The sequence below is a fragment of the Palaemon carinicauda genome, chromosome 38 (assembly GCF_036898095.1).
Source record: "Palaemon carinicauda isolate YSFRI2023 chromosome 38, ASM3689809v2, whole genome shotgun sequence".
NCBI classification, from domain to species: Eukaryota; Metazoa; Arthropoda; class Malacostraca; order Decapoda; family Palaemonidae; genus Palaemon; species Palaemon carinicauda.
In genome coordinates, this window is record NC_090762.1 from 19,245,963 (window position 1) to 19,270,596 (window position 24,634).

The following is a 24,634-nucleotide window of genomic DNA, read 5'->3' on the forward strand; positions in this document are numbered from 1 at the left end:
ATCCCTTCCCCTAACAAGGTTGGGTCCAGCCACCACTTCAGAAGATTCTTGACTTCTGTTGGAATGGGGAAGGAAAAGGAGTCTTCCTGCATCTTTCTGTTCCACGTCTTCGAAAGAAAGTGCTGAAGAGGCCTTAGGTGGAGTCTCCCCCAGAGAGACAAACTGTTCGAGGGAGGATAGAGTCCCCAGCAAACTCATCCACTCCTTCGCTGTGCATCTCTTCTTGTCCAGGAAAGTTCTGACTTTTACGAGACACTTGGTCTGTCTTTCCTGAGAGGGAGAAGCCCGAAAAAGAACTGAATTCAGAACTATCCCCAAATAGAGAATAGTCTGATTCGGCCTGATCCGAGACTTCTCCCTGTTGATGACCAGGCCTAGGTCTTGAGCCATCATAAAAGTCTTCCGTAAATCCTCCAGACATTTCTCCCTCGATCGTGAACAAATCAGCCAATCGTCCAGATAGAAGGATATCCTTATCCCCTCCTGATGCAGCCAACCTGACACATTCGCCATTATCCTGGTGAAGACTTGAGGAGCCGTGCTGAGACCAAAGCAAAGAGCTCTGAATTGGAAGCACTTGCCCTGCATTACAAATCTCAGGTACTTCCTTGAAGTCGGATGGATGGGAACATGGAAATATGCGTCCTGCAAGTCGAGGGACACCATCCAGTCCCCTGGACGTACTGACGCCAGCACCGACTGAGTCGTCTCCATGGAGAACTTTGTCTTCTCCACAAAGACGTTGAGAGAGCTGACATCCAGGATGGGTCTCCATTCGCCCGAGTTCTTGGGGACCAGAAACAGGCTATTTTAAAAGCCTGGGAAGGATAGATCCCGAACCAGTTCTATCGCTCCCTTGTCTAGCATTTGGTCGACAAGGTCTATTGGGGCCTTCTGTTTCCCCGGATCTGAGTACCGGGCTACTAAAGCCAGTGGAGCATCTGCGAGAGGAGGTTTTTTCAGAAAGGGGATCTTGTATCCTTCCTTGATGACTGAGAGGGACCAGGTGTCCGTCCCTCTCCTCTTCCAAGACTGCAAAAAACCTGACAGTCTTGCGCCTACTGTCTGGAGGAGACGAACTTCATTTTCTGGAGCGAGATCTGAAAGAACCCCTGGTAGATCTTGGTCCTGATTCTTGCCTTCTCCCTCTAAAATCTGGTCTTGAAGTAGTCCTGCCGCGAAAGGGCTGCTGGAATCTCCTTTCCTCCCGTTTCGAAGAAGGAGGGGCTGCCAAGGGCTTACGAGCAGAACGAGATAAAAGGTCTTGGGTGGCTTTTTGGGCCAGAGAAAGCGTAATGTCATTAACCAGGGACTCGGGAAAAAGATGTTGAGAGAGGGGGGCGTAAAGAAGCTCAGACTTTTGTGCAGTGGTAACAGACCTAGAAGCAAAAGAGCAAAGCAGAGCTCTCTTCTTTAGGACCCCAGCTGAGAACAGAGCCGCCAACTCATTCGCCCCATCTCTGAGGGCTTTATCCATACAGGACATAATACTGGTAAGGTCCCTAGATCCTTCCATCTGGTCAGTTTTCCTTGCGAGAGTCCCAAGCGACCAGTCTAGAAAACTAAAAACCTCAAAGGCTCTAAAGATACCTTTGACGAGATGATCAAGCTCCGACATCGACCACATGACCTTGGCCGAGTTGAGAGCATGCCTTCTAGGGCTGTCCACTAAACCAGAGAAGTCACCCTTGAAGGAGGAAGGCACTCCCAGACCCAAAGGTTCCCCAGTCGCATACCACATACCCGCTTTTGAAGCAAGACGAGCTGGTGGAAACAAGAAGGATGTCTTAACCGCTTGTCTCCGCTCCTTCATCCAGTCATCAATCTTCGTGAGAGCCTTCTTTGCGGAGATAGACAGTTTCATCTTGATGAAGGCCGACTGTTTCTTGGCCTTCTTTCTGTTAAATTGGGACTGAGGAGATTGAGGGGCAGCAGGTTGGAATTCCTCTCCAAAAAGTTCAAGAAGGGAGCGAGAGAGAACTTTGTAATCTCCCGCAGCGTCGGTAGGATTATCATCGTCATCAGAAACATCCTCGAGTTTCTGATCCACATCTGCAATATCCTTCGAACGAGAAGAAGGATCCTTAGAACCCGACAAGGGCAAATCAAAGGCATCATCCTGCAAAAGACGGGTTGCATCCTGGAGTCCAGCGCTAGACGAATCCTTGGAACAAGAGGCAGTATCGTCCCGAAGAGGCAGGGTGGAATCGCCCTGGCACCGAGAACGAGAGGCAGAGTCGTTCTGATGTCGAGTGAGAGGCGGTATCGTCCTGGCGGCGAGAACGAGAGGCGGTATCGTCCTGGCGTCGTGAACGAGAGGCGGTATCGTCGTGGCGTCGTGAACGAGAGGAGGTATCGTCGTGGCGAAGCGAACGAGAGGAGGTATCGTCGTGGCGAAGCGAACGAGAGGAGGTATCGTCGTGGCGAAGCGAACGAGAGGAGGTATCGTCGTGGCGAAGCGAACGAGAGGAGGTATCGTCGTGGCGAAGCGAACGAGAGGAGGTATCGTCGTGGCGAAGCGAACGAGAGGAGGTATCGTCGTGGCGAAGCGAACGAGAGGAGGTATCGTCGTGGCGAAGCGAACGAGAGGAGGTATCGTCGTGGCGAAGCGAACGAGAGGAGGTATCGTCGTGGCGAAGCGAACGAGAGGAGGTATCGTCGTGGCGAAGCGAACGAGAGGAGGTATCGTGCTGGTATCGTGAAAGAGAGGAGATATCGTCTTGGCATCGAGAACGAGAAGCAGCATCGTTCGATAAAGTATCGTCTCGGTATCGAGAACGAGAAACTGTATCGTCCTGGTATCGAGAAGAAGTATCGCCTGGCGAAAGCACAAATTCCTCATCCTGGCGTAGAGAGGGAGAAGTTTTCTTTAAAGAAGAACTCCGTTCTCTCTTAGAAGCAGACTTCTTAATCGGTAACGAGTCGTCTTTACGTCAGTCAGACTGGGCGTGAGGGCGGCTAAAGGCTTGCACTAACCTCAAAAGTTGTTCCTGCATGACAGACATAAAGGATTTAGCAACATCAGCTGAGTCTTGCGGCCCCGAAGGGGAGGGCTGATGAATAACACTCGTAGAAGGGGGGGGATATTCAGCAGTAGACTTCGCCCTTTTCACAGGCACGGAGTCGAAATCATCCTCCGACGGACAAGGTTCATAACTGCTAGAACCGGGAGAGAAAGAACGAGACCGTTCGTCGCGGTTCCATCTCCTCTTAGTAGGTCTTGAAGCTTCAAACTTCCATTTACGTCTGGACGAATTCGGAGAAGAAAACAACAAATCCGACACGTCTTTCCCGTGACGGTCAAGAGCAGCCTGGGAATCGACAACAGGACTGTCTGAGGCGACGGCTGACCGAGGGTACGTACCTCTCACCCCCTTTCGGTCATCGACGTACCTTCTCCCTTGGTCCTGGGAGCTTGGTAGAGGTCGAGGTCTAGGCCTAGGGTAATGACAGGTTCGGTCAGTCGCCACCTCCACTGCACTAACACAAGCACTTTCACTTTCCTTACCTTTAAAGGCCTCCAGTTGTTCTTTAATGGCCTTCAACTCGGCCGCCAGGCTAGCGTACCGAGGGTCATCCGTAGATACGGAACCTGTAGGAGGAGCAGGAGTTACTAACCCAAGGGAAGGATCAACTTCCAAAGGGGAATCAATTATAGGTTCAATAGATAAATCTACACTAAGTTTGTCTTCCTTACCACTAACAGACTTAGACTTACACCTTGACCTAGAAGCTCTCCTAACTCTATCGAGCTCTAGTTTACGCACATAGCGCTTCATAACCAATCAATCTTTTTCATCCAAAACTTTGCATTCCCCGCATCTAACATCAAGGGCACAAACGAAACCCCTACAATTAGAACAAACGGTGTGAGGGTCTACCGCCATTTTCGGTAGTCTCACCTTACATTCCTCATTCGCACAGATACGGTAATGACTCTTTTCACTCATAATGAAAATAGCAAAAAAGCAAAGAGAATACAAAAAAACACGATCGCCAAAACCCCAAATCAGAGTACTTCACCAAAAAGCAGACTGGTACACTGAGCAGGGAAAGCGAAGAAAAACTCTTAATGACGGACCAACGTGTTGTCGATCCGCCCGCAGAGATGAACTGAAGAACAGAAAACGGGAATGATTCCTCCTACCACCCTTTAACGGGTGTTACCACCCAACCACCACAAGGCGGTTGCCTAGTTTAGAAAAATTCTGCCGAAATAGAGATAAACAGCTATGTATATATAACTGCCAGGTACTGTAAGTTCTATTCATAAAAATATATAGTTCATACAGTATATATCGTGAGAAATTAAAGAATCGCACTTACCATGGCAAGATAAATTCATATTTGGTAAAAAATATATGGTTTGGGTGTCTGGTAAAACAGTAATCCATCATAACATTACACAGTGCAGTACTCAAGGGGTGAATGTAGTTGATTGGGATAGGCGCAACTTTCTTATTATTTGATTTTCTTTATGGGGAAAATGTTTATTTTGAACTGAAATACAATATTATGAAGCCGTTTTTATAATTTACGAAATATGATTTCGGGGGGTTACATAGCAAGGGGCGAAGCAAACACAGGGTTGAGACTCAGTCTTAAGGTAAGCTAAGGATACGGTAGTCTAAGGAAGGGGTATTAGTGACCCCCTTCCCATGCATATAAGTAGGCAAAGATACAGCTTCTAGGTTAGATTGGAGTGGGAACCTTAGGTTAGGTAGTGTTCTCTTTTGATTCCCTTTGAAAATGTGGTTTTTCAGTCATAACTTTTGGTATTCTAAAATTTGAAAAACGTGTTTATCCCAATTATTTGCATCAAAACTGTTCAGAGTATCCATAAATACATCAGGAACACTTATTTTCTTCATTAGAAATATTGGACTAGAGTAAATATTTATCATGAATTAGTGGTCAAATGTAGATGGATTTACTGGGGGTAAATACTTAGTTTGTCCACAAAGTAACAATGTTTGGTTTACTGTGTAGAATGTAGGGACAGTCACTAAAATTTTGCATTTTCTGGTGATTTTAGCAATATCGACTTATGTTAATGGCGAAGATGGGTGTCGTTTAGGAATATTACAGAAGGTTAGGGGACAAAACACATAATATAATAATTGTGGAGCTTAGTGCATTCAATGATGAGACAGTTATATACAAAATTAATTTTTTTAATTCTTTTTTTTTTTTTTAATTGCCAAATCTGATTTCTTATATGGTTATTTTGTAGCAAACAGACATCAGTTTGGGGACGATAATTAGGCTGCACAATATACAATAATTGTGGCATTTAGTGTGTGCAATGATGGGACAATCACATGTGCATTTCACGTGATTTTACAATATTAGTAACAATCTGTATTAGAGCTTAGCACTTTTTTTTAGCGCTGAGAGTACCATAACTTAAAAACAATGATTTTACCTCCAGTTAAAAGCATTAGAATGGCTCAAAATGCCTACGGATACACCATTTACCCTCCTTTCTACATCCGAAATGGATATTGTGAAATTAGATTACCCTCCCCAATTACACTTTTAGACTAAGACTATGCCAATGAATCTTTTTTGGTGTGCCAACACTAGCATTCATACATAGAAAGCAAGCACAGCGCAGCAAAAACCATTAACGACTATCGAAATATTACCAACAGGAGCCTTTGTATATCAACGGCCAGTTCCTCAGACATTCATTAAAAATGGACATCAATTAACGTAAGCTTTCTCCCCTAAACTAACCTATAAGCCGTGTCCTTACCTACTTACCTAATGTTGGGGAGGGGGGGGGCTAACGCCAACTGTGACCCCCTTACCCTGCCGTATTCTAAGTTAGACATAATAATACATAAAGGTGGCCGCTATTGTACATACACCCTCTCCCAACATCTAATGTTTCTTGCTATCGTGGTAATGGCTAAGAGGGACCCTACCGAAATTTTACCCGTCCTTACCTTAGTAATATTTAATTAGAATTCCACTCAGCACTTTCGTTGTTAATATTTTCGAAAAAAAAAAAACTATCATAATAAAAATCACTCCCCATAGAATTTAATTTCAGCGCAAATACCGTATCCTGTCTAATTTAAGGTCAAAAGTAGGTGCCGTTCTGCAGACAACCAAAATCAATCTATGCTAGTCTGATGTAATAATTTCCCCCAAACGAAAACTCCTAGAACTTTAGCCATTATTGTGCCAAGTCTAAACGCTTGACAAAGCCTTGAAAGTAATACATGAAAAATATAAATATTGACATACTATGCGGTAAAATGTAATGAGCATTCTCTTCTAATAATGGAAAATTATATGGACTGATGTTCTCATATAATACTATAAAGTTTATGAAGTAGATTTTAAAGCTAATAAAACTTACGTGACGGTATCTACAGTCTAGCCTAGCAACAAGAGCACTCGAGTCCGTCCACCATTCAAGGCAAAGATCAATCCTTATCGGTTTAATTCATTTATATTTAAAATACTTACGAATGTCATCTAATATAAACAACTCATTTCCACTTCTTACCTCAAATACTGTAGTTTCGAACGTCGGTTCTAGAAAGCTAGTGACGACCACACCCTTAAAACTGGAGAAAATATGACACCTTGGCAAAGTGACAGTCAGACGGTGAGCCGGTACCACCCTGTTACACGTATACACAACGCCTAAGTGACAGTACAATGTTAGCGGAATATGGGAACTTGCTGTAATTATTTGATCTTTGTAAAATAAATGTATTTATATGATTGACTACTCTGAAATAATTGCCTTTTGTATCTTATAACATTTCTAAGCTAATCATAAGCGTTATATGGTCTACCTAAAACTAGACTACTATGTAGATGGCAATTTGCGTATTCGATAGACTTAAGTGAAAATTAAGAGCATAAAATAACGTATGCGATATATTTGAATTCTTGCAATTATTCAACATGAAAAATTTATTATTATTCATCGTATGGCCAGAATTTCCTTAGACATTCTTGATGCACAATAGTGTGACCTTTCGCGGTGTTGTACTGTATACTACGTCAGTCAGTCTTCGGTGGTGGCCACACCTGGTTCCTGGTTCCTAATTGCTCACTTCACAAAATAAGTTTGCGGCCACTCTATCAGCTTATATATATAGGTGCAAAGCTTCCAAGCTTATTCCTAATGTTGCATTTAAGCTTATTTTACATTTGCCATACATAAATTAATAATGAAATTCTCAATCTTTACTTTTTGTCCCATTCTATCTTGAAATCAGATATGACTAACACCTTGCTATCATCAGTTTGGGCAACCTATTGTGGTCAGTTTAGACTTTAAATTCTTCTTTCATGTGCATTGTCCGGATCTTGTCAAGGTTAGCAAACCCAACATTTCCATGTCAAGATTAAGGAACCCAATTTTTTATATGTAAAGAATAACGAACCCAATTTTCCACATGTAAAGAATAGCGAACCCAATTAACCTTGCGCCAAGAATCTGTCAAGAAATTTTCACTCATGTAATTTCGTCAGAAAGTTCATTATAATCTATTTCTAAATCAGGTCTTATCCATTGAATACAGTTCACTGCTTCCTGAACCTGAAACCAGCATATTGAATTACTCAGAAGAAGGACCCAATAAAAAATTTTCACTTCATCAAATGGCTTAGTCCACTGATGTATCATAAAAGAACTCTACTGCAGTTTTAAAATTTTCAACATTATTCCCACTCCTCTCCAAATCTCGGAGCATCTTAGTGATTATAATTGGGATCATGGATGAACAGTTCTCTCTTTCGTTGTGAGTTTTATTTTTAAGTCTTTTAAGATGCAAGAAACTTCCATCATAGAAACTTTTTGAGAAAAACAACTAAAGCCTCTGTTACAACATCATTCTTGGACCGATTTTAATTTACGTGGCGACCTCTGTATCACCGAATACTTCACAGTTAGGTTATCAGACCTTAGAAACATCCACCGAGATTAAACTTAAGTATGAACATTTTAAAGTATCATACAAACATAAATATCTAAGGCACGCAATCAAAATATAAATAACGTGAATGAATACCTTAAGGACTTGTGAAAACTACTAAGTATATGAGTATTCGAAAGGCTATTCATGATACTGGAGACAAAGTTGTGTTGCGATTGGGCACGTACTGTATAGCATATTTGATATAGGTACCACACAAGCACCTGCTTCTACTGTCAAAGGTATGGACATTTTGAAAAAGATTTCAAGTTCAAGACTATGAAAAGCGAGTGGGAAATATCCAGGAAATAATAACAAAGGAAAGTAACTCCCAAGTAGCCTTTGTATAAATTGCACCAAGTTGTAAAAACAAAATGATCATGTGGTGAATTCAAGAAATTGTAAAGATTTAGATTTGCTATTGATGAGACTAGTAGAAAATGTCATGGATACCAATTAGGACGTCATAAATAACGGCTTTGTATATATTCAATCTGTTGGTAATAAACCAATTCAAATTAGATAATTGATAAATGAGTGATGTATTGACATATCAATGATATCTGAAATATGGGTAAATCACTTTGAAAAGGCAAAGATAGCTTAAATGACTACCAATACATATGCTTTCTATGGACAGGGGTAGCTTGAGGGTAAATGTTGATAAGACTGAGCAGGAAGGAAGGTAGGGACCGGATACCCATACACGAAAGTAGAGGAGCAGTTATAAAACAGATGGAACTGTTTAGATACTTGACATAGACTATAAATCAGGAGGGAGGATGTGAGGCTGAAGTTGAGAATAGGATGATAGCAACATGGGGAAAGTGGGGTGAGGTAGCATGAGTGGTATATGATAAGAAAATGCCAATCAAGGTAAAAATCAAGATCTATAGCACAGTAGCAGGACCAGTGTTAATGTATGGATCAGAAACATGGACTTAAAGAGGAAGCAAAGCTTGAGAGAATAGAGATGAGAATGCTGAGGTGGATTATGGTAATGACACTGCCTGAAAGATTGGAAAATGATGAAATACGGAGAATGGCAGGCATAGTAAATATTAAAGAGATGATAGGAATGTCACGATTGAGATGGTGTGGACAAGTGTTGCGGATGGACAATGTGGAGGAAGTGAAGACAGCTTACGGAGATAAGGCCAAGAGGGAGGCAGAGAATTAGATGGCGAGATAAGATGAAGGATGATATGGAGAGAAGAGGTTTGGTGGAAGAGGATGCTTTTGATAGATGCCACTGGAGACGGGGCATCAGGCAACCGACCCCTTAATGTAGGTATAACGGTGGGAAATGAGAAGGCTACATGATACTTGACATTCTTTACCTGAGTTTTGTCGCAGAAATTTCATAAGAAAATACTGTAAATGATCCTCCGTTACTTGGTTCTAGATTTCTCCTAATTGATCCTATGGATATTTCCAGCGTCATTTTCGACATTGTCCTAAGCTCTATCTCACGGAAATCATACACTGACGACTTTTCCAAACAAGCTCTTATCTTTTAAATTCTTGATTAGCAAGAACATTTTCAGCTTAGTGATGTTAACTCTATAAGATACATCCTGGTTCCATAGTACTAGAAACTTCCTTTCCAGAAGTTCGTATCTATCATACGCAATATACTAAGTATTATGTTCGCACTCTACTTTCTTTCCCCCACTCAATTTCACGTTCATCTTTTTAATAGAAATCGAAGGAATATACGGCAGTAAAGACTGTCAAACATATTTATCAATGTTTTTGTCAAAAGTATGATTGGCCACAGATTTTGTCATATGTCAGTTACATTTTCTAGCCATTTCAGAGTTTGATGATCTTCCAGGCTCCTCATCGCTCACTCCACAATACACTACTATTATTGTGGGCGACTGGGCGCACTACTACTGTAGATGTGTAGGTGCAATCTGCAGGAAGTTCAATGTCATTAGTTACCTTCTACACAGACAGAACAACTTTCTTACTTTTATTTCTATCGTCCATAGCCTGTAGCCTTTAATATATGGAACAACTTCTTTGGTTGACAGTTCTAATTTCCTTAATTCTAAGATACAGCGTCTAATTTTTTTAATCTTATTTTGCAGCTAAAAAAATGCTCTGGTGTATCATCTGTCTCTGCATAGCTCATAAGTTTATCATTTTAATTCCTGTTTCTATAATTTTATTTTAAGTCTATCATATTCGGCTCTGTCTTCATTACTATTAGGCCTACAGCTTTGTCTTTATTACTATTCAAGCTTCATTAGTGTTAAGTGCACAGTACTAATGTAATATGTTCTTTTAACTTCGTTTGTAATTTTTTATTGACTTGCTTTTTATACTTTCTTTTCAAGTTCAATATCATATATTTTGCATATTTCTTTAAAAAAAATTTCCCCAGCATTCCCATATGGTTCCCTTATTTGGTCTTCCATTATTTCTTTAAGTATTCGTTTATAAGCTGACATAGTTGTTATTAAACAGCATCACCTTTTATACTGTACTGTAGTCTATTCTCAGCTGGCCTAATTAAGTGGCCATATCATATTCGTGTATCTGATTGCCATTATCCTGTGGTCCATATCGCGGTGCAGGGGTGTTCTTTATACAACAGATATTTATATTTAATCGAAAACTATATAAAATGACAACACATCCCGAAAACTTACACATGTGAGTTTAATTATATTTAAAAAAATTCATATGAGAGAAAAATAATTATTTGAATTAGGTTTATTTTTAAGGAACTGTTCGTAAATATTATTTTGCCAACGAACAAGACTCAATCCTTTTTAGTTGCACTGTCGCACAAATTTCGATCAGTCCAATTTTGACACTTGCCAGCTGATGTGAAGAATTTTGTATAATGGCTCTCCAGGGCCTGTTGGCCTCATTAGGAAACAAGAATCGCATTAAAGGTGAAGATCTTTTCCCTGGGACTAAGTTTGGTGTCAAATACCCATCTGCTCGAAGGAAATCAAATAAGGTATGAATGATTCCAAGTGTTCCATATCCCTGTTGGCTAGGCCTATGCTGATCGTTTTTCGTTGTAAAATAACCTATTGGTTATCTTGCTGGATAAGACTGCTTGCCAATTCCTGTAGAATTTAGGCCTAACATAACTTGACCATCAATTATCAAGCTAAATTCTTAATGTAGACTTAATCTAGATCTGATGATAAAATTTTGGGGCCTTTGTAGCTGGTAGGGAGGGACTGGGTGTAAAATTTCATCAAGTTATCATTGAAAGACCACATTTTAAAAGTGAAACAACCTTAAGAACACCACCTAATTTAGGTTCTACGCCTAACCTGACCTAGGAACCGTACCCTTACTTGCCTGTGGGGGACACCCCCTGAGATTACAATATCCTTAGATTACCCTAAGACTAAAGCCCCGCCCCCTTTACACGTTCAGTTTTAATTGACATGCCGACTAAGCCGGGTGACCAGACGAACTGTATTTGCTGGGATTGTCTCACATATAGGACGTTTTTCCTGTGTCCTGCATGGATCCTCCGAGATGCCTATTTTACCGTATATTTAGTATTTGATAAAAAAATATAATATAATAGTAAAATTTTGCTAATTGCCGGTTAAAGTGAAGGCGGCTGCCCAAAATTGGCAACAGTGCAGATTCAAAAAATAACCAAGTAATAATGCACATTTGATAGAAATAATTTATTAAGAGTAAAAATCAACGATAAATGTTATAAGATGAAAACAAAGACATGAACAAAAGTTTGTAAATTGGTATATCAGTTAAGTCTCCTTATCTAGGATGATGTCAATTTGATTTGTTATTGTGTGTCTGCGTAAGCATATATAGGGCTATATATATATATATATATATATATATATAATTTATATATATATATATATATATATATATATATATATATATATATATATATATAGCCGTACAGGTGGTGGTTCGAATCACCACCCGGCCAGAAGCTGTTACCATAAAATGAATTCCAAGTGGATATGTATTTCCCAAGATAGAATTCGGTATTAAATGCATTTCGTGGGTGATATTTACATATATATATATATATATATATATATATATATATATATATATATATATATAGTGTGTGTGTGTGTGTGTGTTCTGTAACTGAAATACAAACCAACACTTTTATTGGGGTGTTACTTCCGGCAAACCTGAAAGAACGAGCCATTAAAATTTAGCGAGGGTTAACTACTCATCCCGCTAGTTAGCGGAGGTAGGGGGCTCATCTTGCTATCCCTCCCACACACACACCTGTTAGTTAGCTCACTTTGCTTTTGGCTTCGATGGAGAGTGGTTGTTTTTATATGTTTGTTGAATATTGTCTGGTGGTTTCAGCATATCACTCACCTGGAAATGATAATACAGTAGTTACATGAGAATATTAGATCCCAGCATCTTCGCCGACTTGTCTTGTAAGGACAGTGAGACAAGCTTCACCAACGACAACTGACAGTTTATTCAATCATATGTGGGAATATAATACAGGGTGCGGACGGAAAAGTAGCATGCGCGCAGGCGCCAATTCGGCTTGAACTAACCGCCAAAATATGTGTGTTTTTACACACGTACAAATACTTGAATTACAAGTCAATAGAAATAGGTAATGAAATAATAAATACATGAAATTGTAGCTCTAAGGGAGCGGAATAAATATATACAATTAGCCACAGTGTGGCGAAAGGAGAATTTAAATAAAATAGAGAATTCGGTGAAATTGCTGGACGACGGAGGGAGTGATGTCCTTACAAGTACTCCCCCCCCAAGACATCAGGCAGCGTAGAGGGCTGATGAGACTAATCTTCGTATCGTTTCGGGCGTCGGAGGGTTCCTCTTGTTCTTGAATGGAGGGGTGCGTCGGCGGTCGGCGTATGGATCGCTACCTCTCGTCGTCGTTTGTTGCTTTTCTTCTCATTGGGCGCCTTGTTTTGAGGTGGCACTCTGGATCTGCCCGGTCCCGCGGAGGCAGTGTCGCTCCCTTCGAGAAACGCCGGTTTCACGCGGTCTATTGAGACCCAGTCTTCTTGGCCATGCACGTCGAGAAGGAAGGCTTATGTTGTTTTCTTGATTACTCGGTAGGGGCCTTGATAAGGTCTGGTTAGCGGCTGTCGATGAGCGTCGACACGGACAAAAACGTACCCGCAGTCATCCAGGTTCTTTGGCTTGAAATGCTTAGTTCTGTCCTGGTAAGTTTTATGACATGGCCTGAACTTTCTGGTGATGTCCCTAAGATGATCCAGCTGCGTGTCGTCGGTTGATGTGGGAAAAAATTCGCCGGGGACTGCGAGCGCCTCTCCGTAAACCTTTTTGGCGGGCGATGGCTCCCCATCTGCGCGAGGGGCGGTGCGAAGGCCGAGGAGTACCCAAGGAAGTCGTGATTTCCAGTCCCCGTCGGTGCAGCTCGCCATCAGGGACGCCTTGAGGGCGTGATAAGTTCGTTCGACCATGCCGTTTGCTGCGGGGCTGTATGCCGTGCTGCTGTGGAGAGTCGTTCTCATCAGGTTTGCCAGAGCGAGCCATATCTCCGACAGGAAAGCGGGGCCTCTGTCTGTCGTGATGTCGTCAGGAACGCCAAATCTGCTCACCCAGCTTGACAAAAGGGCTTCGGCGCATGCTTGGGTCGTAGCTTCGGTCATCGGTGATGCTTCCAACCACCTCGTGGAGCGATCGATGATTGTCAGCAGGTAGCGAGCAGATCCCGAAGGCGGCAACGGTCCCACGACGTCGATGTGTATGTGACCGAAACGTCTTTTCGGTTGGGGAAAATCACCTACAGTATCCCCGATTCGGTGTGACGGCTGATTTTGCTTGATTGGCAGTTGATGCATGTCTTCGCCCATTCCCGGGCGTCCTTTTTTATCCCTGGCCAGACGAACTTTTCAGACAGAAGGCCAGCAGTGGTGCGACATTACACATCCCTGTCTCAGCCCCACTCTCACTGGAAACCAATTGCTCACTTCATTTCCTATCCCCACACATGCTTTACTACCTTTGTAGAAACTTTTCACTGCTTGCAACAACCTTCCACCAACTTCATATAACCTCATCACATTCCACATTGCTTCCCTATCAACTCTATCATACGCTTTCTCCAGATCCACAAACGCAACATACACCACCTTACCTTTTGCTAAATATTTCTCGCATATCTGCCTAACTGTGAAAATCTGATTCACACAACCCCTACCTCTTCTAAAACCACCCTGTACTTCTAAGATTGCATTCTCTGTTTTATCCTTAATCCTATTAACCCTTTTACCCCCAGGCTATTTGGAACTTTCCAACCCTTAACCCCAGTGCATTTTTTTTTTTAGCACATTTTGCAATATATATTTTTTAAATTGCTCTAACAGGCTTAATTTTTGTCATAGAGAGGTCAGGTTGGTCTCATTCTTTTGGAAAATGCCTGAAGTTTCTCATAAAGTTATCAAAAATATGCAAAAAAAATGTAAATAGCAGTTTTTTGCAAGGACGTACCAGTACGTCCATGGGGGTAAAGGGATGAGTCTTGTGAAACGTACCAGTACGTCCATTGGGGGTAAAAGGGTTAATCAGTACTCTACCATACACTTTTCCCACCACACTCAACAAACTAATACCCCTTGAATTACAACACTCACGCACATCTCCCTTACCCTTATAGTGGGCACTAGCTGGCAGAAAGAGAGAAAGCATGGAGTGAAGGGCTGCCTTATTAATGTAATTTTGTACACTAAATAAGGGTGTAGGTATATTATTCCGACTGGCTTCCTCCAGAATGAGGGTTCAAATGGAAGGAGAGAATGAATCATTGAAGCTTCTATCTAGCCACAAGATCTGTTGCCGGTCGCTGCCGGTTCCAGGGATGTGGATGGCAGTCCAAGGGAGGACTGGAGAACACTCAAAGATAAAAGGGTCTCCCACCGGTAGCCGTCACAGCCGGCACAACCGTTCCCGGAGCCTTGCGTCCGTAGGGGAAAGTCAGAGCGGCTATCAGGCTGCCTAAGTAGGAGCCCGGCTGGCGCCACGATCTACCCGGCAACCAGGGAGATTGTAGGACGACGGCCACAGATATGTGATGGTTAGGCTATCGCTAAAGGACAGAGAGGGGCAGGGAAAGGGTCTTGTATGTTGTGTTAGGAGAAGGCGGCAGGATTGCCGCCATTTCAAAACAAGGGTGAAACTTCGTTTCAATATCGGCGCCAACCTAGGCGGCAGAAGAATGTCTATTCTTCAGCCTAGGGTCTGCCGAAACAAGCCTTGTTTTCTAGACCGCAAGGGAGAAGGTGGCGGCATTATACTACCACATCAGGTGCGGGCTAGAGAAGCTAGGCTTCCTATGCCGACAACTGTAAGCCGGCAGGGGAGTGACTACTCACTCGGCAGCCAAGCCGTCGGCATAAAAACTGAATACTCTGAGTTACTGTCGTAAACCCAAGCTGGGAGACTCATCAGCAAGGGGGGGGGGAGACAGAAAACACTAGCCTAGTCAAGCCGGAGGGTACTACTCTATGGCAAGACTAAGATAGGGTTGTCGCCTATGGCAGCACTTAGAGGGGAGGAGAGATTACCCTTAAATCTCTGAAGGAGACGAGTATCGAGTTAAATAGATAATTCTAGGAGATATACTATCTCCTGTTGAATTGATAAGACGATACACGAGGGTAAACGGGGATAATGTATGAAAGTATACTAGAGCGCATAGGCTAGGTTAGCCTAGCGCAGGGCGAGATCTCGGCTACCTATATCTCCGAGACTCTAACGTATACGATCGACACATTTATGAAGAGGAAAATTGTATGCATGATCATATCTTCACTAGTATAATTTTTGCCTAAATAGCTATACAGTAATTCATTAAAGCTAAATACCGGGAATGTCGTTCTGCTGACTAAATAAAGCATGCATGAAGAACGACAGCGCCCAAAATGGCGCCTCCGGTGACCGTCCACGCTCCATAAAATACATCAAATTATACTAATTTCATTGTGATGCAGGAGCTAAAAAATTATATACTGTAAAGATTAAATACTCAACTTTCCGGAGGTAGAAGATGCTGGAGAATGCATGATAAATCCTCAAAAGAAACAATCTAGAACGCTAGATGAACAGGGAGAACACTGTGCAAAATCGCTACCAAAATAGGAATGAGCGCCATCTTGGAGCCCCATAATAGTAGGGGAGGAAGGGTAACCTTGATAACAGCTCCCCTTCAATTTCGCCACTCTTCCCCCTCGAAGCGAAAACGCTATTCAGGGTGAAGATTGCCATGTGTCGTATCAAGATATACGTCCCCTGATACTATGCGATATCCTTAAGAGAAATTTTAAGGATACTCGCGCCAGGAGTTAGAATTCTGGAGACCTATGGTCAATTCTCTGGGAGTATCACTGTAGCCAAATATCCCTTGGAAAGCTGTCTATAGGAAGCTTCCATCAGGACGACATGGCTTGAGCCCAAAAAGTGTTTTATCTCGTGCACTTGCTTCGCATAATGTTTATAGAAGACTCGGGATGATTTCCAACCCGTATATGAGCGGAGCCTATCAAAGTCCATGTGTTGAAAGAAGTTCAACGGAGAAGCAATTTTTCTTAGATCGTGACCTGCGGGTGTACTGTCAGGATCCGCTCTGCGAATAAAGTAGGTGAGTTTTGCCCTCAGTTGTTTTAGGGATAGGTTTGATCCTGAGGTTTTGCCTCGGAAGAGCTGTCCCTCCTTGAAGTCTGAAGTTCTTCGAAGATAGACCTTAAGACACTCTACTGGACATAGAGACATCTTCCTTCAGAGGGCAGATTCTCCAAGGACCCCACCTTTTGGTGGGTAGCTCGTTTTTGGCGAGAAAAGTAGGATCAGGGAAAAGGTTTAGTTCTCCCTCTTCTGTGAACTAAATATGACCTTCATTTCTGGATAAGGCCACTATTTCACTAACTCTAGCCCCTGAGGCTATAGCGAATAGAAATATCACTTTCTGTGTTAGATCCTTTAGGGTGCAATCCTCATTGTTCCTGTTCGAAGCTTAGTGCAAGACTTTGTTCAATGACCATGATATGGGCTTTGGAGGGGTTGCTGGTTTAAGTCTAGCGCATGATTTCGGTATCTTATTGAAGATTTCACTAAACGACCACCTGAAAGGCGTAAAGAAGAGGTCTTGTCAAAGCTGACTTACACGCAGTTATTGTGGTGGATGCCAGTCCTTGTTCATGTAGGTAGATGAAGAAGGAGAGGCAGAAATCTATTGAAATTCCTGTTAGTTTCTTTGTCTTCACGAAGGAAACCCACTTCTTCCAAGACAATTCATATTGTCTTCTAGTTGACTTTGACTTATATTCTATAAAGTCGATGTTGTCTTTCGAGATCCCAAACCTTTTCTTGGCTGCTAAGGCGAGAAAATCATGAGATGTAGGTTGTTGATTCTCAAGTATGAAGTGTAGACAGTCGACTTCTGAACCAGTTGCAATAGAACTGGATTCGGTAGAGGGAACAGCTTCAGTTTCAATTCTAAAACTAGAGGGAACCAATTGCTCCTGGGCCATTTGGGGGCCACTACTGCTGCTATTCCTCTGAAGGATCTTAACTTGTTGAGGACCTTCAGCAGGACATTGGTTGGTGGGAACAGATAGATTTGATTCCATCTGTTCCAATCGAGAGACATAGCATCTATCGCTTCTGCCTGAGGGTCCTCGAAAGGGGCTACATATCAAGGTAGTTTCTTGTTGTCGCTCGTTGCGAAGAGGTCGATCTGCAGTTCTGTGACTTTTTCCAAGGTGAAGGAGAATGAGTGTGTCCAGGGACCATTCTGTCTCTATCAGCTTTCACCTGGATAGAGCATCCGCCGTCACATTGTGGACCCCTTGCAGGTGAACTGCTGATAAGTGCCATCTCTACTTCCTTGCCAGGCGGAAGATGGCTAGCATCACGTGATTGACGTGAGGTGATCTCGAGCCTTGTCGGTTTAGACATTTCACTATCACCTCGCTGTTCAAGAACAGTCTGATGTGGACTGATCTGCGAGGGGATAGTGTCTTCAACGTTAGGAAGACTGCCATAGCTTCCAGGATGTTGATGTGGAAAGGTTTGAACTGGTGCGACCAATTCCCCTGCACTTTACCTTGTTGGGAGTGGCCTCCCCATCCTTCCAGGGAGGCATCTGTGTAAATTACCACTGATGGTTGAGGTGGTTGTAAGGGAATTTTTCTTGTTAGGCTCTTGACCGTTGACCACGGCCTTAGAAGCGTTCGCAATCGGGTCGGTGTCAACCTTTGTTGATTTCTTCGAGCGTTTGATGCGTATCTTTTCCAGACTCCTGACGCATCCTTTAATTGTGCTTTTAGCTCTGGGTCTGTCACTGCTGCGAACTGGAGAGAGCCCAGTACTCTTTCCTGTTGGCGTCTTGAAATCTTCTCGAGTTTCAGTAGTCTCTTAACAGATCCTGCTATCTCTCTCCTTCTTTTCGGTGGAATGGAGAGACGGTGTGACTGCAAGTTCCAATGGATTCCTAACCATTGAAACTCTTGAGCTGGAGAAAGGTAAGACTTCTTGCGGTTTGATCTTGGAGCCTAGGTGTTCTAGGAACTGGATCACCTTTATGGCTGCTTGTAGACAGGCTGTCTTGGATGCTACCCACACCAGCCAATCGTCCAGGTATACTACTACCTGAATTCCTTCTAAGTGTAGTTGTTGGATGATTGTATCCGCAAGTTTCGTGAATAACCTTGGAGCTATTGACTGGTAGGTGCCAGTAAGCATCTGCCAGGTCTATTGAGACTGTGTACGCCCCTTTTGGTAGAAGGGTCCTTATGTGTTGAAAGGTAAGCTTCCGGAACTTGTTCTCGATGTTGAGTGGAGACTAGTCTAGAATGACTCCGAGTTTGTCCGAGTCCTTCTTGGGAACACAAACAGTCTTCCCTGGAATTTGATGTACTTCATTTTCCTTATTACCTTTTTGTTCAAGAGTTCTGAGGTATATTCTTCTAATAAGGGGGTGGAGTGTTGGAAGAATTGAGGAAAAGGTGGTGGAATTTTGTTCCATTTCCAACCGAGTCCATTCTTGATTAGGCTGTGGGCCCAGGGATCGAAGGTCCAACGATTCCGAAAGTGAAGGAGTCTCCCTCCTACCTGGAGCATCTCATTCCTGAGATGTTCCTGAGGATTTACTAACGTGACCACGTCCTCCTCTACCCCTTGAGGGGTTTCTTGAAGAGCCTCTTTTTGAGCCTCTACCTTTGGGGCGAAAGGTAGTTGTATGCCTCTCAAAGCCTGGATTAAACACAGGCGATTGAGCTACTAGCTGCTGGGGCACCATCTGAAAGGTGGTTTGCGGCTGAGCTACCATTTGGGGCACTGTGGTCATGGTCATAGTTGGAGGTTGTGCAGGCCTACGTGGTTTCTTTGTCTTCCTGTTTTTAGGTTGGGGACCAGCGTCTGAGGATGATTTCCTCTTGGAAGACATGCCCCATTTCTGGAGAAGGTTCCTATTCTCCCTGGCGGCTTTGGCAATGACCCCCTGAACCATATCTTGTGGGAAGAGGTCCTTGCCCCAGATACATGAAGTGATCAGCTTCCTGGGCTCATGTTTGATCATTGTTGCGGCAAACACATGCTCTCTACAGGCCCTCCTGGACTTTATGAAGGCATATAAATCCTTAACAAGGGTAGCCATGTGAGTCTTGGCTAAGACCATGTATATGTCTGGGGTATTGGAAAGGCCTGCACACATTTCCATGCAGTTCTGAAGCGACAAAGAAGCGGCTAGTCTCTCTTTTGTCTCCTGTTCCCTTCTCGAAAGATGCTCTGGCAGTTTTGGAAGGTTCTCATTGAACTGCTGACCTACTACCTCCGGATCCAGTTTAGAGACGGAGAAGGTTAGATGAACCTCGTTCCACTCCTTCTCGCAGGTAGACAGGGCTAGAGATAATGGTCTGCATTTCTCTAGCACTGGGCATGGTTTGCCTGCATCGACTGCTTTTATCACACAGTCAAGAGCTTTCACCGAAAAGGGGAAAGCTCTGGAGGAGGGAGCAATGAAGGTAGGATGCCTCTTGCTCAAAGCTGAAACTTTGGAGTTAGCGTAACCAGCTCCCTTTAGGGTCTTGGACAAGAGAGCCTGTGTCTTGTCATGCTCGAAGACAATGACTTCTTTTGGTTCCGTCTCCTCACGAGATGGTGGTTCATCCCGCAGTCTCAGGTAACAAACTGGGTATGCCGACAGGTTAGACCAGAATTGGAGATGATAAAGGGGTTTGGCCCCCAACTTCTCGGAGATATAAAGCTTCCCATCCATCATGGGCATATGCTCCGTGTACCTCCAAGGTTGGTTTCGGAGCATTGAGGTAAGTCAGAGACCTTAAGAGGCTTAGTAAAGCCTCTGAGAACGCCCGGACATTCCACTTCTCTTACCTCCTTCTTCGTCTATTTGAGATCTTGCTTAATTTCCTGTTGTTCCTTTCGAAACCCTGCCATCATCTGTTGATTTGACTCTAGGAGCGGTTCGCTCCTGGCTATCAGCGGATCAGGATGGGGAGTCGGGGCTGAAGAGGTTGACGGTACAGGTTGGTATGCCGTCACAGAAAACTGAGGGTCTTCAGTTACCGTAGACACGGATCCTTCTTCCTCCGTAGGTGGTTGAACCACCTCTCCTTCAGGGTCTTCTTGTAGAAGGTCCTTTTCGATGTCGGTAGACACCTCCGACATCCGTTCCTGATGGATGTCCATGCCTTCGAGTGCCTTGTTGATGTCAGCATCCACCGTCAGCTGGATGAAGGGAGGCTTGACCTGTACCTGTGGCACAACCGCGTCGGATTGGGCCCTAGGGAACAGAAGGCACCTCATAGTTTCATTAGGTAAGTAAGGTCCCGGAGAGTTCTTTTGGAACCCTCTTACCCACCTCCGAAGAGTTTCTCTTGCTGTATCCCTTGAATCTGTAGTCTCAGGGATATCTTCACCAAATCCCTCGGTTATCAGAGCCGAGCAGATGGCGCAACCCTTCGGGTCCCAATACCTCAGGGTTTCAGTTATGATGGAGCAGGGGGCATGAGACCTGCACATCATATGCCCACAAAAGTCCTTACTCTTGTGGTTGCAGAACACGACTGCACACTTCACCTTTGGCTTCTCCTGTAAGGAAAGAAAGGGTGAAATGAGTATAGGGTTATTTATATCATTGATATAAATGCACATGCTTAACAATAGTATTGCTTACTATTATTTTTAATAGCTTAGGATAGTAAGCTAGAAAAGAAATAGGAAAGACACATATCTGTGTTTCCTCTCCAGGTAATTGATGTGACCTTCGTCAATATTAATATTTTTTATTTCCCTATTAGGGAAAATGCAGAGTGAAATAACTCCCGTACGTAGAGCCGGAGTCAGTGAATATTTACACTAACTCCTCCACTTGCAGAATATTAATACTGAACGGTAATAATCAGTGCCTCGATGATCTAGGATTCATCAGGATGTTGAAGGAATACTTCACCTCAACATTTTATTCGGTCTCAACAATAGACTGTGAAAGGATACACAGAGTATGTTGGAAAGATTTATACTACTGTATTATTATATACTGTAGTTTTCTAACTGCTGTATTGTTATACTTGCAGGAATACTGGCTACTGTATTGTCATATACTGTAGTTTTTTCCGGTATACTACCGGGGTTAGGCTAGATTGGGAAGGAGGATTCTGTATTATATAGTTTAGTACAATAAGTGTAGGGGGCTACTGCCTTCTACAGCCTCCTTCCCAGAATGAGAGTTCTAATGGAAGGGGAGGAATGCATTTGATTCCAGCTTCCATCCAGCCACAAATTCTGTTGCCAGCTGTACTGCTGGTTGCAAGGTTTGTGGATGGCAGTCCAAGAGAGGACTGAAGAATTCTCAACAGTATAATGGGTTTCCCACCGGCAGCCGTCAGGGTTGGCTCAACCTTTCCTGGAGCTTTGCTTCCGTTAGGGAGTTGGTCAAGGCGGTAACCTAACCGCCGCTTGTAGGAACCCGGCCGGTAACCCAGTCAGCCCGGCGAAGCGGGGATGATTGTAGAATACCGGCCAAAGGAAATTTGTGACGGATAGGCCGACACTAAAGGACAGAAGGGGGAGGGAAAAGGGTCTTATAGTTTACAGGGGAGAAAGGCGGTGGCAAGTATGCCACCTACTTTCGGCTGTAAATCAAGGAAGCATGGCTTCCTGTATTGACGCCGTCGTGGGCGGCAAGGGAACAAGAATTCCTCTGTCGGTGACATTGTTAGATATAAGACATGTCTTCTAGTCTACAAGGGAGGAAGGTGGCGGCAATTATGCCGCCCACTTTCGGTTGTAGGCTAGGGAAGCCTAGCTTCCTTTGCCGACAATGTCATAGCCGGCAGAGGAATGATGATTCCCTTGTCGATGAAATTGTCGGCTACAAGACAATACACCCTGAGTTACTGTCATACTTCAAAGCCGGGATACTCGGCGGCAAAGAAGATCGACGATAAAACACTATCCTTGTCAAGCCGGAGTTAACTACTCGTTGGCGATGACGGAAGATAGGGTTGCCGCCTGGGATGGCGGCACTTAGGGAGGAAGAAGGGTTTATCCTCTTTTCTCTAAAAGAGAAGCGTATCGAATTATATCAATAATTCTAGGGGATATATATATCCCCGACCGAATTAATAGAAACGATACTAGAGGTTAAACAATGGGACTAGCGTTCCTAACGTATACTAAACGGGTTAGGCTAGCCTAACTCCAGTGGGGACTACGGCTACAAGTGAATAATAGACTTTCCTCTACCAATACCTCTATAGCCAATATAGCAGAGTTTTTCTGTTGTATCTGCGTACAAAAGAGAAGCTAGCTATACCTTTCATCAAGGGTTACCTCAGCATACTAACATCCGCCTTTCGTAACAGACACATTGGCGTGTCAGGTAACAAAGATCTCTCGGATCTCATTAGATCTTTTGAGACGACTAAGAGTAAGGACAATGCAACCTCCTCGTGGAACCTGGATAGTGTCCTGGCCTTTTTAACCTCAAGTAGGTTTGTACAGTTGGACAAGATGTCTTGGAAGTATCATACCAAGAAGACTTTTCCTAATTTCATTGGCAACAGTCAAAAGATTAGGAGAGTTAAAAGCCATCAGCAAGAAGATGGGCTTTAATGGAGACAATGCAATTTGCTCCCTTCAGCTAGGCTTTCTTTTCAAAGACGAGAAGGACAGCCTCTGATGCTCAGTTAAAAAGCCCTCTTTGCCTTTATCGAAGAATACCCTGGCCTTATTCATTAAGGATTTAATAAGGGAAACTCTCCAGGATTGTGAGTAAGAAGTTTTCCCTATCCTTAAGGTAAAACCACATGAGGTTAGAGCTGTAGCAATTTTTATGGCTTACAAACACAACAAAATTAAGTCAATTTTGGAGCCTACTTTCTGACGAAGGAAATCAGTCTTCACAGACTGCTATCTCAAAGATGTCCAGACCCAGTATGAGGATTGCTGTTCCCTGGGTCCGTACGTTACCTCCGTCTTCGTAGTTAGAAAAGGGTCTACAGTACTGCCTCTTCCCTATAACTTAATATATACTGTACCCTTGCCCTTTCTCTTGTAATTGTGTTCACAGGTTGTCACAGCCTTCCGTCAGTCTGGATGCAAGTCAAGTTAGTTTTAATATGTTCACAGATTGTCTGAAACGTTGTCGCAGCCTTCTGTCAATCTGGGATGCAAATCAAATTAGTTTTAATGTGGAGTAGGTGGTCAGAATCAGTATCCTTGGCTATGCCAGGTTTGCAAGGGTGGTGGTCTAGCCACTCTAAGGTCGAGGACCTTGTGGCAGCCCCAAGAGACTTTTCAGCCCCCGGAGTGGATCGCTGAGTCTCTTAAGGAACGCAGGCGAAATGAGGCAGTATCATTGTGAAGCCAGCTTCCTTATCAGGTTGTAACGCCAGAATCGGTACCCTTGGCTATGCCAGGTTTACAAAGATGGTGGTCTAGCCACGCTAAGGTCGAGGCCCTTGTGGCATCCCCAAGAGACTTTTCAGCCCCCTGAGTGGATCACTGAGTCTCTTAAGGAATGCAGGTGAAATGAGGCAGTATCATTGTGAAGCCAGCTTCCTTATCAGGTTAGAACCAAATTGTTAGTACTACTATTGTAGTTATTAATAATTATACGAATTCCCAATGGGATGAGGTTTTCAACCCACCTCCAACTGTGGGAATCAGCTATATATATGTAACTACCAGGGAAGTTACATATTTAAAAATGGTATTTTTATTATAAAATAAATTTTTAAATATACTTACCTGGTAGTTAGGCTACGTATATAAAGGGCCCCCCCTCCTCCCCTCTGAACACAGAGACATCGAATTTCTGAAGATGTTGGGAATGGTTCTGATAACCTACGAGTGATGGGGCTCATGTATGACCACCTACTGTCATGGCAGTGATCGCCACAAATTTGAATTTCTGTCGTGCCGCGTCGAAACGCGGGATTTAAGCTATAAATATGCAACTACCAGGTAAGTATATTTAAAAATTCATTTGTTCTGTAACCGAAATACAAACCACGCTATTTACATAGGGTTTACTTTCGGCGTAGCTGAAATTGACGAGCCATTAGATTTTAACGAGGGTTTACTACCCCGCGCTAGTTAGCAGGGGTAGGGGGAGGGGTAGCTTGCTACCCCTCTCCCCCTCACACACCGGTGAATTGTCTCACTTCATTTTTGGCTCGGAC

At 43.4% G+C, this 24,634-nt stretch overlaps 2 protein-coding genes across 7 annotated transcripts in view; one reads left to right on the plus strand and one right to left on the minus strand.

Annotated features, from left to right (window-relative positions):
• Nucleotides 1-6,659, minus strand: part of LOC137630439 (saccharopine dehydrogenase-like oxidoreductase) — a 46,716-nt gene extending 40,057 nt beyond the window's left edge. The window contains exon 1 of one of the 2 annotated variants that reach the window (XM_068361909.1): nt 6,521-6,659. The gene's annotated coding sequence lies outside the window, so the exon portion shown is untranslated. Of the gene's footprint in view, nt 1-6,370; nt 6,484-6,520 lie in introns of those variants that run through there. The other variant, XM_068361910.1, reaches the window with a different exon arrangement.
• LOC137630438 (uncharacterized) overlaps nt 1-24,634 on the plus strand; it is a 304,794-nt gene that overhangs the window by 196,151 nt on the left and 84,009 nt on the right. For 2 of the 5 annotated variants that reach the window (XM_068361905.1, XM_068361904.1), the window contains exon 1: nt 10,715-10,920. The exons of 2 other annotated variants lie outside the window; for them this stretch is intronic. In XM_068361905.1, the coding sequence (XP_068218006.1) occupies nt 10,801-10,920 (120 nt within the window). In that variant the 5' untranslated portion in view covers nt 10,715-10,800. Of the gene's footprint in view, nt 1-10,714; nt 10,921-24,634 lie in introns of those variants that run through there. One more of the 5 variants, XM_068361908.1, reaches the window with a different exon arrangement.